This window comes from Augochlora pura, chromosome 1, assembly GCF_028453695.1.
Source record: "Augochlora pura isolate Apur16 chromosome 1, APUR_v2.2.1, whole genome shotgun sequence".
In the NCBI taxonomy this organism is placed as follows: domain Eukaryota; kingdom Metazoa; phylum Arthropoda; class Insecta; order Hymenoptera; family Halictidae; genus Augochlora; species Augochlora pura.
This window is the reverse complement of record NC_135772.1, coordinates 21,198,770-21,212,232: the sequence shown is the minus strand read 5'-3', so window position 1 is coordinate 21,212,232 and position 13,463 is coordinate 21,198,770. Positions and strand designations below refer to the sequence as shown.

General features: G+C 55.5%; 1 protein-coding gene across 1 annotated transcript in view; it reads right to left on the bottom strand.

Moving 5' to 3' along the window:
- Positions 1-813: 813 nt before the first annotated feature.
- Positions 814-13,463, bottom strand: part of LOC144478444 (paired box protein Pax-6) — a 59,123-nt gene continuing 46,473 nt past the window's right edge. The window contains exons 7-10 of the mRNA XM_078196324.1: positions 3,130-3,389; positions 2,480-2,826; positions 2,094-2,401; positions 814-1,604 (exon numbers count right to left, since the gene is read on the bottom strand). Coding sequence (XP_078052450.1) covers positions 1,510-1,604; positions 2,094-2,401; positions 2,480-2,826; positions 3,130-3,389 — 1,010 coding nt within the window. The 3' untranslated portion in view covers positions 814-1,509. The remainder of the gene's footprint in view (positions 1,605-2,093; positions 2,402-2,479; positions 2,827-3,129; positions 3,390-13,463) is intronic.

The window sequence follows — 13,463 nt, the reverse complement described above, 5'->3', positions numbered from 1 at the left end:
CGCGCACCTTCCAATTATCTAAGCTAATCGAGTTGCGCGATCTCCGGAAGCGAGATCGCTTTTCGCCACGAATTTTCTTCATCGTTCGCGTCTTCGAACACATTTTCTTCCTCTGTTTCGTCCTCGCTCCGAATACGAATTTCGATCGACTCGAGTTCAAAGATACACCGTGAAACGAAAACGTCGTCGTTCGCTTATAATCTTTATACAAGAACTACGATGTTCGCGCGAGTTCGACCGAGAATTTGACAATCTTTCGACTTTCGCGATCGCCGCTAACGGAATCTCGTCTTACAATTCGCGGCTTACACATGATCCTCGAGAGCTTCTCGAACTCTCGCTCGATTCTTCCGATAGTTTGCAAGACGTCGACATCTTTGCCGACTACGCTCGATTACTCGATTATCGTCGGATCGAAATATTTCCATCGCGCCTGTTACACACGAGTACACAAAAATTCTGCTAACAACATATTAAAAAGAATCTCGCAAGTATCTCTATTGCATAGAAATCCCATGGCGTCGTCATGGATCGCCACGGGAAACGAAGCTGCCGATCAGCCGCCACCTTTGCGCGCCGCTGAAACGATTCTCTCGCTAATTCCATCGCCGGAGCATGGAAGAAATTTCTTTGAGAATATTGAGACCGTGTCCTGAGAACAGTTTCTCCTTGAAATCGCGATCGTAACTAGAAACGCAACGGAGATCTTTAAGCAAAAAATTACCGATCGTGTCGCTAACGTAGCTGTGAGTTTCTCGAATTCCTTTCAGTGTCGACCTCCTCCTCCTCCTCCTCCTCTCTCTCTCTCTCTCTCTCTCTCTCTCTCTCTCTCTCTCTCTCTCTCTCCTTTTGTCTATAGCAGTGCTGTCCGGCAGGCCTCGCAACGGGCAAACGTGTTGGTGGATCTCTGTCGATCGTCTTGATCCAAACGTATGGGGGCACCGAAAATCGCTGCTCGCACACGTGCAAGACGTTGAATAGCTCTGCTCTCTATTATACTTTTCTCTCACTTTTTCTCTGTCCGTAGCGAGCCTATGACAATAATGTTTTCTAGAGATAATTGCGTCGAATTTGCCGCGAATCCGTTCACGGCTAACGCGCTCGCTTCTGTTAGGCGTGTACGAATCGCGCGCGTCGCAAAAGTCGGACCATCGTTTGAAGCTCGATTCGAGGTTCGCGCCAGCGGTCACTGGCCGCGTTGGAAATCGCGAGGAAAACTAGGCTCGAAAGCAATCGTTTGCTCGTACACGCCCGGCGACTCGCGAAAACCGTTCGTCTCCGCGTGATCCGTGCTCGATCGGGCATCGTCGCTCGATTCGAAGGTTCGATCGACACGGGGGGGGGATCGGTGACGGTGGTAGAATTGTCTCGAACGTCCGCGAGAACTGCCTTTCATCGATTTCGAACGTCTTCTCCTCGTGTTTTCTCGCATCTAACGTTTCGTAAGCTAACGCAAGTCAAAGAAGCTCGAGTCTACGGAGAGGATGTCGACACCGATGACCACCACGGTCACTGCAGCCTCGGTGACCAGTACTGAGCCGCCATGTCCGGTGCTGGTTGACCCGGCACTGCGATCGGCACGCTGACGCCTGGCGATATCAGACCTGGAAAATCACGGCGAGCCGTTTAGCGATGAACCGTGTAGATTTGCGTCGCGCACGTCCGACGATTCCCCGGGTTAGAGAGTTTTCTGGCCCGGACAGAATATGTTCGACCGGGTGTGCGAGATCGATCGGGAGGAACGCGAAAGGAAAGAGATCATCCGACGTTCGAATGAATCGCGACAGACCGGAGAAAGATCCGTTTTTTCCTTTGTTCGAGTCGGTTCAATCTCGGACGGTTTGGGAGAAAGTGTTTGTTTGCACGTCGGAAACATGAGAATCCTGTCGTGGAATCTTACAATGTCTCCGAGGCGCGTCGAAGCAAAGAAGCGTCGGAGGACTCGATACGAGAGGACTCTGTCGTTGCGGAAAGACGTTCGTAAGACAGAAGCGAGTATAATCCATTACCAGCAGGCTCGATAGCGTGTTATCCGTGGTAGTCCGTCCGCTAAAGTGCAAGCAGCGAGTGCAGTGAGTGCGGTAGACACTCACCGGTCGAGCTGGTGTTTTGATTGTACTGGTTCAGGCCCGCCGTATGGTAAGGCTGAGTCGGGCTGCAGGTGGGCCTGGCGCCGTATCCGAGGTGAAGAGGCTCGTAGCTGGCGGGCCGAGCTACACCGCAAGAGTAGCCGTTGTCCCGCTGCTGGAGGCAGGCGCCGGGGCTCGGGCCCACCGTCATGCCGACGGTCATGCCCATCGGGCCCATTCCGCTTCCGGTCGACAGAGACGACATGCTGGTCGTGTGCTGGTTCTGTTGGCTGCCGCCGGACATGGTGAAGCTCGGCATCGACGTCATCGGACTGCAACATCGGGGAAGGCGCGGCGATGATTATTAAGCGCGCGGATTCGCGGTTTCGGCGCAACTCCCCGTGTCTCACCTGTACGAATCGGGCATGCTGGGTATTCCGGGGTAAACGGCGGTGGGTGCGAAACCATGATGTATCCTGGGCGGCGAGGGCGGTGCTTGCGGGGGCGGTTGACCACCCAATATCCCCGAGGTCGGTGGTGGCGTCGGGTGCCCCGTACCGACCAGGCTGACACCGCCGCCGTGTTGTTGCTGTTGCTGTTGCTGCTGCTGCTGTTGCTGTTGCTGCTGCTGCTGCTGCTGCTGCTGCGACGGCTGTTGTTGCTGCTGCGGTTGCGGTTGGTGTTGCGGGTTGTCCCTCCGTTGCGTGCGCAATTTCTCTTCGCGCCGCCACTTCGCCCGCCGATTCGAAAACCAGACCTGAGTTAGTGAACGAGAAGACAGACGAAGATACAGGTCAATCGCTAGGCTACAGGCTCCACCTAATTATCCGGTCGCGAGCGCGATCTATCGCGAATTCGACGGTCGATTCGCTCGTTCGAACATCGTGGACCTGCTACGGCACGGGCTCGCTCGCTCGCCTATACTCGGCGGCTCGACGAGAACTGGCGCGAACCCGTGTAAATCGGCTGTCGCGTCGGAATTCGCGGGCCCTCTTCGAAACGAAAGCTGCCGGCGTGGCCCGGAGTCGCCCGCGGCATAGAAGCGGAACTCGGTAATCACCTGTATTCGCGCCTCCGGCAGACCGATCTTTCCGGCCAGCCGCTCCCTGGCGAACACATCCGGGTAGTGGGTCCTCTCGAACTCCTTCTCGAGAGCGTCGATCTGCTCGTTGCTGAAGCTCGTGCGATTTCTTTGGAGCTTCCTTTTTAAACGCAGACGCGCCTGATCGTCGTCCGTGCCACCCGACACGCTCCCGGCGTTGCTGTTGTCGCCCCCGCTGTTCGTTTCGTCCGAGTGCGCGCCACCCTCCAGCTCGGCCACTGAAAATTAACCAGACATTTATCGCATTCTTCGACGATTTCGATCCGATCGCAAACAGGCGAGCAAGTTAATTCGGAACTGTGCGTTCAAACTGGAAAGTTAGAATTTATCGCGTCGTTGGAACGAAGGCGAACGATCGAGATTGGTGGATAAATACATTGGACCTCCGCGATCCAACCTGGGTGGAAACGCGAGCACGGTTTCTATCGTCGACGCGAATAAAGAGTTTGCAATGGAAGACTGTCTACGGTTAGCAGCGAGTGGCCAGCTTCCAGTCGGTAGAAAAGAATCGAGATTGGTTCCTCGAACGGTCGAACCGTTGTCAGTTTTTGCCGACCCCATCGTTCGTTTTTTCTCCTCGGTTCGAGGGTCGTCGGCGGGCGTACGCGTCAGTTTTCTTATATAAATACCTAGGTGCGTGTAAGTACGAAGCCGCGGATGCGTGTATGCGAGACCGAATAGAGAGGAGAGGAGAGAGAGAGAGAGAGAGAGAGAGAGAGAGAGAGAGAGAGAGAGGGAGAGTGGTAGGCAGGCGTTGCTGGGTGAACCTTATCGTCGGTTTCTGGGTGAGCGAGCCCAGGCGTCACTGGGTTTTGGCTCGGCGGTGAGAACCGCGCGGGAGGAGGGCGACGCTGGCGGAATAGCCGGAGGAAAGAGCGAAGGGGGATGCGCGATAAGACGCCGGGTGTCCCAACGCCAGTCGTTGCTCTCCCTAGCACGATACGCTTCTGTCATCCGACCAAAGTCCCATCCTCTTCCTTTTCCTCCGTCCTCTCTCCTCTCTCCTCTGTCCTCTCTCCTCTCTCCTCTCTCCTCTTCGTCTCTCCACTCTCCTCTCTCGGCCCCGCCGCGACCGACCCAGCTTCTCTCCTTCGGCCAGGTCTTCTCCTATCCCTATGTGCCCGTCCTTTTTTCGTTTCCTCGATGTCCCGTTTAATTCTCTCCTCTATTGCTCGCTCTTTTCGCTCGCTCCACCGGCGACTGGAACGCGTAATCGGAGAGTTCGTCGGCTATCGCGACTCGCGCAACCTCTCTTTGCCCAAGAGTAATCTACAATTTTCCAGCCGACGCGCCTTTTCCGCGCGTTTCGAGTCATTTTTCGAGGCTCCTTCGAGCCGAGCCGTTTCCGCGAGCGACGATTCCAGCAGCCAGCTCGCGCGCATCAAAGTTCGCCGCCAGGTAGCAAACGCTGGAACCGGTTTTCATAACGATACCGCCGGGAAAGCGATGAGAACTCGAGAGATAATCCGTAACTCCCTTTCATGGATGCGGTTGGGGTTTATTCTGGAAGCTGGCAGGCCGCCACGCTAGCGGTACTAAACTTCTCGCGGAATCGGAAGGCCCCGGCAGCAAGTTTCCAGTACAGGATGTAGAATCGGGAACAACGCGGAACTTCCTTTTCCTCCTCGGCTTCTTTCTCGGTCGCTTCGCCTCGCGGTTGTTTGCAGCCTCCTCTCCTCTCCTCTCCTCTCCTCTCCTCTCCTCTCCTCTTCTTTCGGGTGTCTCTCCTCCAGTCGCTAATATCGTTTTCCATAGCCGCTCGGAAGCCCGGCGAGCAGCGAACCATCCTTCGCGGAGGTCGCCGCGCGCAATGGTTGGCGAGACGACGACGCGAAGAAAAGAAAGAAAAGAAGGAGAAGAAGGAAAAGAAAGAAAAGGAAAGAAAAGGAAAGAAAAGGAAAGAAAAGAAAAGAAAAGGAAGAGGGCGAGAATGGATCGGTGGCTGGAGGCGAGAGAATGTATCGCCGGTGGAGGGGAAACTCGTCCGCCCAGCTTCTCGAGTTCTTGCCCTTTGCCTTCCGTCCCAACCGAGATCGTCGTTCAACGCATTATCTGGCAACCGCCCCCCGGTCCAAGTCGGTTCAACCGTGATGGCGGACCTCTGTTTCCCATTTTCATTAACGCGAGCGAAACCCTCCTCCTCTTATTTTGCTCGCTCGTTGCTCGATATTCGATAAGAAATATCTAATTTTCTGCTCTGCCGTGCGGCAACCGGCGGGAGAGGCTGTCGAATCGCGCGGGCTTCCGTGACTTTAGGACGCGGGATGCGAAGGAAACTGCGAGAATAATGAGAATCGTAAAACGCGGGCTCGCTGTGCGGCGGCACTCGGGGCCGCGAGAACCGTTGAAATACGACGACAACCGGGAGAAAAACGAGGTTTAAAGAGTCACGCGGTCGGCCCGCCGTGAAAATAAAGGTGGCGGAGTCGTTGTCGAGTAATGGTCGGGGCACGAGTGGCGAACAGCATTATTAACGCCGATAATGGCCGTTGCCGCACTTACCTAAACGTCTCGGGGCTCGCCCCCGGAATTTTTCTATCGCACTCGAACGCGCTACCGCCGCTACAATGCGGCCAGAGAGCCGCCTCTCGGCATTGTGCTGCTACGACGGCTCGCTTTGCTTTGCTTTGCTCTGCTCTGCTTTGCCTGCCGCAGGATGTTCCATCGGGGTCGCGGAGCCTCGTAGAAATTGGCCCTTATCCCATCATTTCGAGAACAAATTTCGAGTAGAACCGGAGAAACGGAGAAACGGAATAACGCGCAGACAAAATCAAGTCGAAGAAGTATTTTCGAGTTTAGAGAGCCGCCGCGGAACGTGGCGGTTGTCGTGTCCGCGCTTCCAAGGGCCGAGGGTCCGCGCAGAGGTGCTCGAGAAAATCGGAAAGGGCAACCGCGTCAACGATCGCGAGGGCGACGGGAGGGAGGGAGGGAGGGAGGGGCCGGAAGGGAGACGCAACAAAGCAACTCTTAAACATTTCACCGCTCGCGTGGCTCTCGGCTTCCTCTTCTGGACACTCGAGAAAGGAGAGCAGAGCAGGTTTCTCGTTCGGTTTGGCCATTCCCTCCCTCTCTCTCTCTCTCTCTCTCTCTCTCTCGATACGAAACAATGCCGCGCTCTAAACGGCGTATAGGTAACAATAACAGGAGCCAGGTTTTAAACGGTGCGTGGCTCCACTCGTGACTCGTGACCAATTGTTGCCATCGAAACGCGCGCGCGACCTTTTCGATCCTTTCCTCTCCGGTGCTCGCGTCATTGTTCCTTTCTCCGGCGGCGAAGCGCGAGCGCCGAGTGGCGAGTGGCGAGTGGCGAGTTGCGAGTGGCGAGAGCTCGATTCGCGAGCCGGCCGCTCTTCTATCGGAAACGATTTTAACATGCTCGGCCTGCCACTCTTCTTCGAACACATTGTTCGATAATTGACGCTGGTCGCGTGGTAAACGAGACGAGTTTTTGTTAGGTCACCGACTCTCGCGCGCTCCTCGAGGCACGAGCTCCGCGCGCGACGCGTTTCGAGTCGGTGTGCTCGCTGCTCGGCGAGCCGTGCGCCGATCCATAGCTCGCGGCCAGGGAGAAACCCTCGATTCAGAGTTTGTCGAAGCGATCGGGGACAAGAACCGCGATCGAGAGCCGTCGCGGAATATGTATTCGCTCGCGGAGCGGTTAAAGAGGGAGCGGCAACTCGTGGGCCGCGTCGACTCTCGAAAAGTCGCCACCTCGGGAATGACGGTGGTTCCCGTTCGGGAAAATGCAGAGGGGTCCGCTCGAGAAGGGACCACCAGATGCACCGCTCTCTCCGTGTCGAATGGTCGAATAGGTAGCGATGATACAGATGTTAGCGGGATTGTTCACCGAAGCGAAGAGGAAGTCAGTCAGGGCCCGATTCGCTGGATCCACGGAGAACGGGCCATATTATTAGGGGTCGACTAATAACGCGTAATGCGACCCACCCGGAGCCGGCCCCTCCTCTCTCTCCCTCTCCCTCTCTCTCTCTCTCTCTCTCTCTCTCTCTCTCTCTCTCGGCTGTCGGCTCTCGCGCCAATTTTTATTATCCTTGCGGCGCCGAGCGCGCGCGTTTCCTCCCCTTTTTCCGTAAACGGTGCGACGTCATAGGTGAACCGACGTCGAAGGGAGGTTCCGCGCGTCGTCGAGGGGACGTGAAAAAGTGAAGCGCACATTGGGCCACTCGTTCCGCCGTGACACCTCGCTCCCAGTCCCCCGACATCGCGATTATCATTTTGAAATCGACTAGAAAAGCCAGTTGGTGACAATAGCCGGCCATGATGCGTTAGTAACGGCCATTCACCGGGCGAACCAGCGAAAGAATGGACGACGAGATAGAGGGGCCGATCGTGGGGCCAGAGGGGCAACGGGGCAACGGGGCAACGGGGAGGGCGAAGGGGAGGGCGAGGGGGAGGGCAGGTGGGACAGGGGGTAGCCGAAGAGAGGGCGGCGGCGGCGGCGGAGGGCGAGAGGACGCGCGCGAGGATAAACAGCGCGAGCACACGCCGACAGTTGTGTTTTCTAGGCGAGTCGAGCACGCATCGGAGGGAGGCTGGTTTCGGACGCGAATTTCAACTCGTTCGCGTTACCAGAAAGGCCTTTGCGTTCATCGAATAAGACGCGATCTTTTTCTTTATTCGAAACCGACCGGCTTACTCCTACTTCCTACTCCTCCTACTCGTTGGCACGAATTTCGCGGGAGAACGACTGTATCCCACTCTGACTCTGGCTCTGGCTCTGGCTCTGGCTCTGGCTCTCGTCGAGCGCCTCGATTATTTTTTAGAACGTAATCGCGGGTCGTATTACCGGATTAGAAGAGATTTCATCGCGGAACGAGAGTATCGGAAAACCATGCCGTGCCTTATCAGTCACGGTTGAAAGTTTTCGCAGATTACTTTGATATTTTTTCGCGCTTCCCGCCGTGAAAGTGATTACGGGGGAGCCGATGAGAGGGTTCGATGGGGCCGCGAGGGGGCCGCGAGGGGCCGAGGGACCGGATATCGCGTGGCTCGTAACGACCGATACGAGTCGAGAGGGATCATCCTTCCCGGTTTGCGACATGTTAGAGCGCGCGTGGCAAGGCGAGGGTGGCGGAGCGAGACGCGGGGCGGAGCGGCTGCGAGAGGACGGACGGAGAAGAGAGAAGAGAGAAGCTGTCGCGCGCGAACGCTATCGTCCCGCCAAGATCCGATGGAAACGGATACGAATTCAACGTATAATCCGTCACGGTCCAATGCCCGAATCCACCCACGAATTTAGCGAATCTATGCCGGAGTCTCCGACGGAGGATGCGCCGCAAGTCCGATCAGCCTCCTTGGTTGCCAATCGTCCAGCGATTAACAGCGCCCCGTCTTTTTTCTCTGCTCGGCGCAAGTTCGAGACCCCCGTTATCGCAGCGACAAGAGACAAGAGACAAGAAACTTTACGGGCACGGGCAATTGATCTCCTTCCCTCGCTGTGTCGAGATCATCGATTAGATTAGATTAGGTAGAGAAAATCGAGGATCGATGGCGATTTTGCGAGGAAACAACAGCGTGGACCGTGAACCGACGCCGCCTAATGTTTAATGGTTGGAAAGAAACACGGTGCCAACCGTCCTGGCTGCGAAGCGCGTACAACGCGACGTAAACGAGCGTCGACGACCGTGTCGCGTCGTACGAATGCAAATAGCCCGGTGGCCGGACCGTGCGCAGGCCGAGCATTCGATTGGAGCGGCCAAATATCGCGATATTTACGAAAATATTTGTCGCACATTCGGAGCGTGGACGTTTCGATGCAAATGAAACGCTTTTGCTCGATTCGAGCGAGCGCGCGCCTCTCCACGATTTTTGCCCGTTAATCGGCAAAGCGGGAGGGGGGGGCTTTGCGCGGCGGGATCCAGATGCGGAGCAAACGCCCCGAAAATACAAGAAAGTTTGGAAGCTTCCCGACCAGGATGATCCCTAGGAAGCGGGGGCGGGGCTGTCGTCGGCGAGTAAGTAGCGAGAGCAATTAGAGAGGCGGAAGTGTCGCGCGCGAGCAAACCTAACGAGCTAACGACAATTAACACACCAGACCGATATCGGGAGAGGGCGCAGAAAGAGGAGCACCGGTAAGTGGAACGAGTTTGGCAATCGATCAGCGACGAGTGGCGCGAGGAGCGAGAGGAGCGCGGAGCGGAGCCGAGAGCGTCGAGGAGACGGAAGATGGAACTAGCTGGCGAGTTGGGAGGATCGAGGAACAGAGGCGAGTCGACGGAAAGGAAAATATTGGAAACTCCATTAGGAGTGGTGCAACCAGCCGTGCAGCGGAATACATAAGCAGCTCTCTTCCATAGAGGGTGGCGAACGAGCAGGGGAGAGAAGAGGGACGCGAGCCGAACAAGGAGAGAAGCAAGAGGCTGCGGAGGTTATTACGCGATTCATTTGAAATCTTTCATTTTCCGTGGCCCTCGGCCTCGGCCTCGGCCTCGGACTCGGACTCGGACTCGGACTCGGACTCTCCTCCGTTCGCTCGCTCGCTCTTTCCCTCGCCGATTTAATTCCAATCGGTGCCCTTTGTATTCCCAAAATGTGTTTCGGTCGCTCCAATTATTATCGCACCGAGAACTTTTCAAGCGGAACGCATCTTTCCGATTCCAGTTTTCGAGTTTAAGATGCTCAATACCTTCCCCAGAGTTCTTTTGATTTCTTTGCAACGCCGTCGACGACGAGGAATCTTCTTATATACGGTTGACCAAATTCACCGGAATTGTTCTAACGCTCATTTCGGTTTCCAGGAAATCAGCTTCGCGACGTCAACTTTGCAGTTATTAGACGCGATCTCGTAGAGAAGGGTGAAGAAGATTCGCGTTTGCTCTAGGCCTAGGTTTGCCTCGGTGACTCTGGTTTGGACGACTCGTCTCGACAACGTCGTTCGACGTCTTTCGAAAAAGACGCGATCCCCTAATTTCTCCGGGTAATTCGAGGATTCGGTGGCCGCACAGGCGGAGCCATCGGCAGGCACTAAATGCCGTGAAATCAGCCGATGATAACGTAGATACGCGCGGCGTAGAACTCACGCGATTACTTCCGGCCTCTTGAGTCGCGATGTACTTTTGCAAGTTTCGCCTTGAGACTCCCATCCACCGGTTCGAGCCGCCCTTCCCTGCAAACCCCTTTTCACCGCCGTCCTCCTCCCCCTCCCCCTCCTCCTCCTCCTCCTCCTCCTCCTCTTCCGCCTCCTCGACCAGCTCTGTTTCCTCCTCCTGTTACCGCCACCGCGTTCCTCTCCTACCCACCTATCCGCTCCACCTCCGCCTCCCGAACCTTCTCTCCGGCTGCTGCACCTCCTCGTCTTCCTCTTATTCCACAACTTACGCCACGTCGAGGTGCGGTTAAGCTCCGTTTACGCAGCAGAGTTTCTCCTCTCCTCGATTTCCTCGGGGCTTTTGTCGCAATCTCGGCAACCCTACGCTCCTGGTTTTCGCTAGTTCGCAGACTGGTTCGGTTATAGTTTGGCCGGCTGGCTGGTGCAACAGCCGAGACAATCGCTGGTTAAAGAGAAATTAACTCCCGGAATCGTTTCGTAGGAAATACGACACGCAGCGCGGTTAACAACCGCGGTCGGTAGCGTTAACGGCGCGCGTCCGCCGCCTTTCTATTATACTTTGGGCTACGATCCGATCGAAAACGAGGAAACAAACTCCGTACCGATAACCCCCGCGAGACCAACCAGTAGTCCTGCTTCCTCCTCGATCCTCCTCGAGGGTGCGAAGACGCGTCTGTAGTCGAAGATGCGATTACTATCGGGGCGGGGGAGGACTAATTGCAACGCGAGAAGAAAAGCAGCCGACGCGATCGAACGATCGGATCGGATCGGATCGGATCGGATCGGATCGGATCGAACCGGACGAGGTGCGCGCGGACAGGCAACGTCTGCGATCCGGCGTCGGATTATCGTAATCGACGGAAAACGAGTGAAACGGTGGCCCTCGGTGGGCCGACTAAACCGGCGAATTAATTGACCGCGAACGCGACCAATTTCTATTAACAGGTCTAATGGGGTTGCAGCGCTCACCCTGTTAACCGCGATGTAAATCAATGACCAAGGGTGATTTCGGGTCTCTCTTCCCTGGCGAATGAATACCCGGTGAAAGGCCCTAATTCGTTTACGACTCGCAAAACGAGCCTTTTGGGAGCGCGCAACTGGTAGCCAAACAATTTCTCTATCGTTACACACCCCCCCGTGATTCGTCCCTGGGGCAACGCATCGTCGAAACTAAATCGCGCGCAGCGACTCGCGCCGTCCGGTACGGCGCGAGCAACGTTCTTAGAATCGATAATTATCGAATCGTCGTCGAGCGACGGAGGACAGGGCTCGTTTGCGAAACACCCGATTTTTATGGCGAATTTAGTCCGCGCGCTACAACTCCTGTACCGAGCAACAACTCCGGCTCGAGCGACTCGTGTCATCGATCAAAAGGTAAAATGATCATTGAGAGTCTCGTCAGGCGCGGCCAAGTAGCAAACGACGTGTTTCACCTGAGCAATCGGACAACTCGTATCGTTTCTCGTCTGGTTAATTGCCGTTCGAAACCGTGTAAACGATCGTACAGCATATTCGAGCGGTCCCCTTGCAAACGTTCGGCGGCGCAAATTTCGACGGAAACGATTGACATTTTTCCGTCGGTCGCCTCGGACTTGAAGAAAGTCGAGTCGTTTCGTAAATCGGCGGAACGAGATTGTAGTCGTTTCGCGGAACCTGATGATTGGAAAGGAAACGAAACTGTTATTTATCGGATCCATCGAGGAAGCAACGCGTTTTCTCGAGCGCAGTCGACGCACGGCTGCACGGCTGCACGGATGCACGGATGCACGGTCGATTGAAACCTATCGAGAAAGGGTATAGGCCGGAGTCGACAACGACTCGAGGAAATTTCGGCGGAGCGTCGGAGGAGGGAAAGCATCTCCATCCATCCCCGAGCGTATGATCGATATAATATAATAACGAGAGAACAAGCACGGCGGATCGACGACGCGTTGGTTCCAACTCCCCATGGGCCTATGGGGATCTGATTGCAAACGAATGCGGCAGGGTTACAGTCTCCCTTCATAGACGATTAATCCAGTTTACGCGCAGACGATGCCTCGGTATGGGGTTCCTGTAAGCCGAGAATCCGCACAAACGTCCCTCCCGCGCTTAAATATATTCAATTACGAGGCTCGAGGCAGCTCGGACTTTTCTCCTACTTTTCTCCTTTTTTTTCCTCTCTCTGTTTACACCCCCGTTTGTTCGTAGCTTTTCGCCACACACACCTTTGGTTTGGTTTGGTTTGGTTTGGTTTCGCCGTTTCTTCGTTTCGCGGACGGCAAGTTTTATCTTTGGAAGCCACCGGAGGAGCCGGGCCCTCCCTTCGCAATTTCGGATCTCGATCTTTTCTGGAGGCGCGCGATTAGGTCGCGAATCAGTCGAGACGGTGGTATTCATCCGTCGAAACTTGAAGAAATTTCTCGTCGCGGTGGCCGGGTGGTATGTATATACATATATATGTACATGTACCCGTGTTCCGCGGATGCGAGTCGTTCGCGAGGGCCGAGGGATCCGAGGGGTGCGACGGGTGTCGGACAAGGGGGCAGGGGGGCAAGAGGGGGGGGGGGGGGGGGGGGGGAAAGGGTGAGAGCGGGGTCGGAGCAACGAAGAAAAATAAGCGCGAAGAAGAGACAGGAATAAAGTCGGGGACAGAGGGAGGGGAAGCGAAAAAAGAGGAGAGTCGAGCCTGCAGGCTGCAGCCAAAGGTATCGGAGTGGTGGGTACTGGCAAAGCGAAAGCTGAAGGGAGACAGGCATCTCGCCCTTCTTTTGTCCCTGGGCCTCGGTCCGATATTGAAATGGAGTCGTTTGAGTGTGAATAATTTGCTTTACCCGGGCCACCCCACCCAACCCCTACCAACCACTCTCTGCCATCCTTCTCTCCTCTCTCTCCCCTCTCCCTCCCTCTCCCGATCTCTCTCTCTCTTTGGCTCTCCTCTCTCTCCTCTTCCAGTTTGTCTCTCTTACCATCGCCCTTCGACATTGCCACATTTCGCGAGTCACGGCGGCAACCGATTCGAACTTTCCGCTGATTCTACGTGAAATCTTTCTACGCCAGGTTTCCCATGTTTTCATGGTGAAACGCCGGCAACCTACTTCGCAATGACGACACTATTACGGCAATGCGAAAAGCGCGCGAGATCATTTTTCGTACCTCATTGTTTTCGCGAATTTTTATAGATATCATGCGCAGCGATATCATTTTCGCCTGCAAATCGCTCGATAGCAATTAATTTACCGAGATC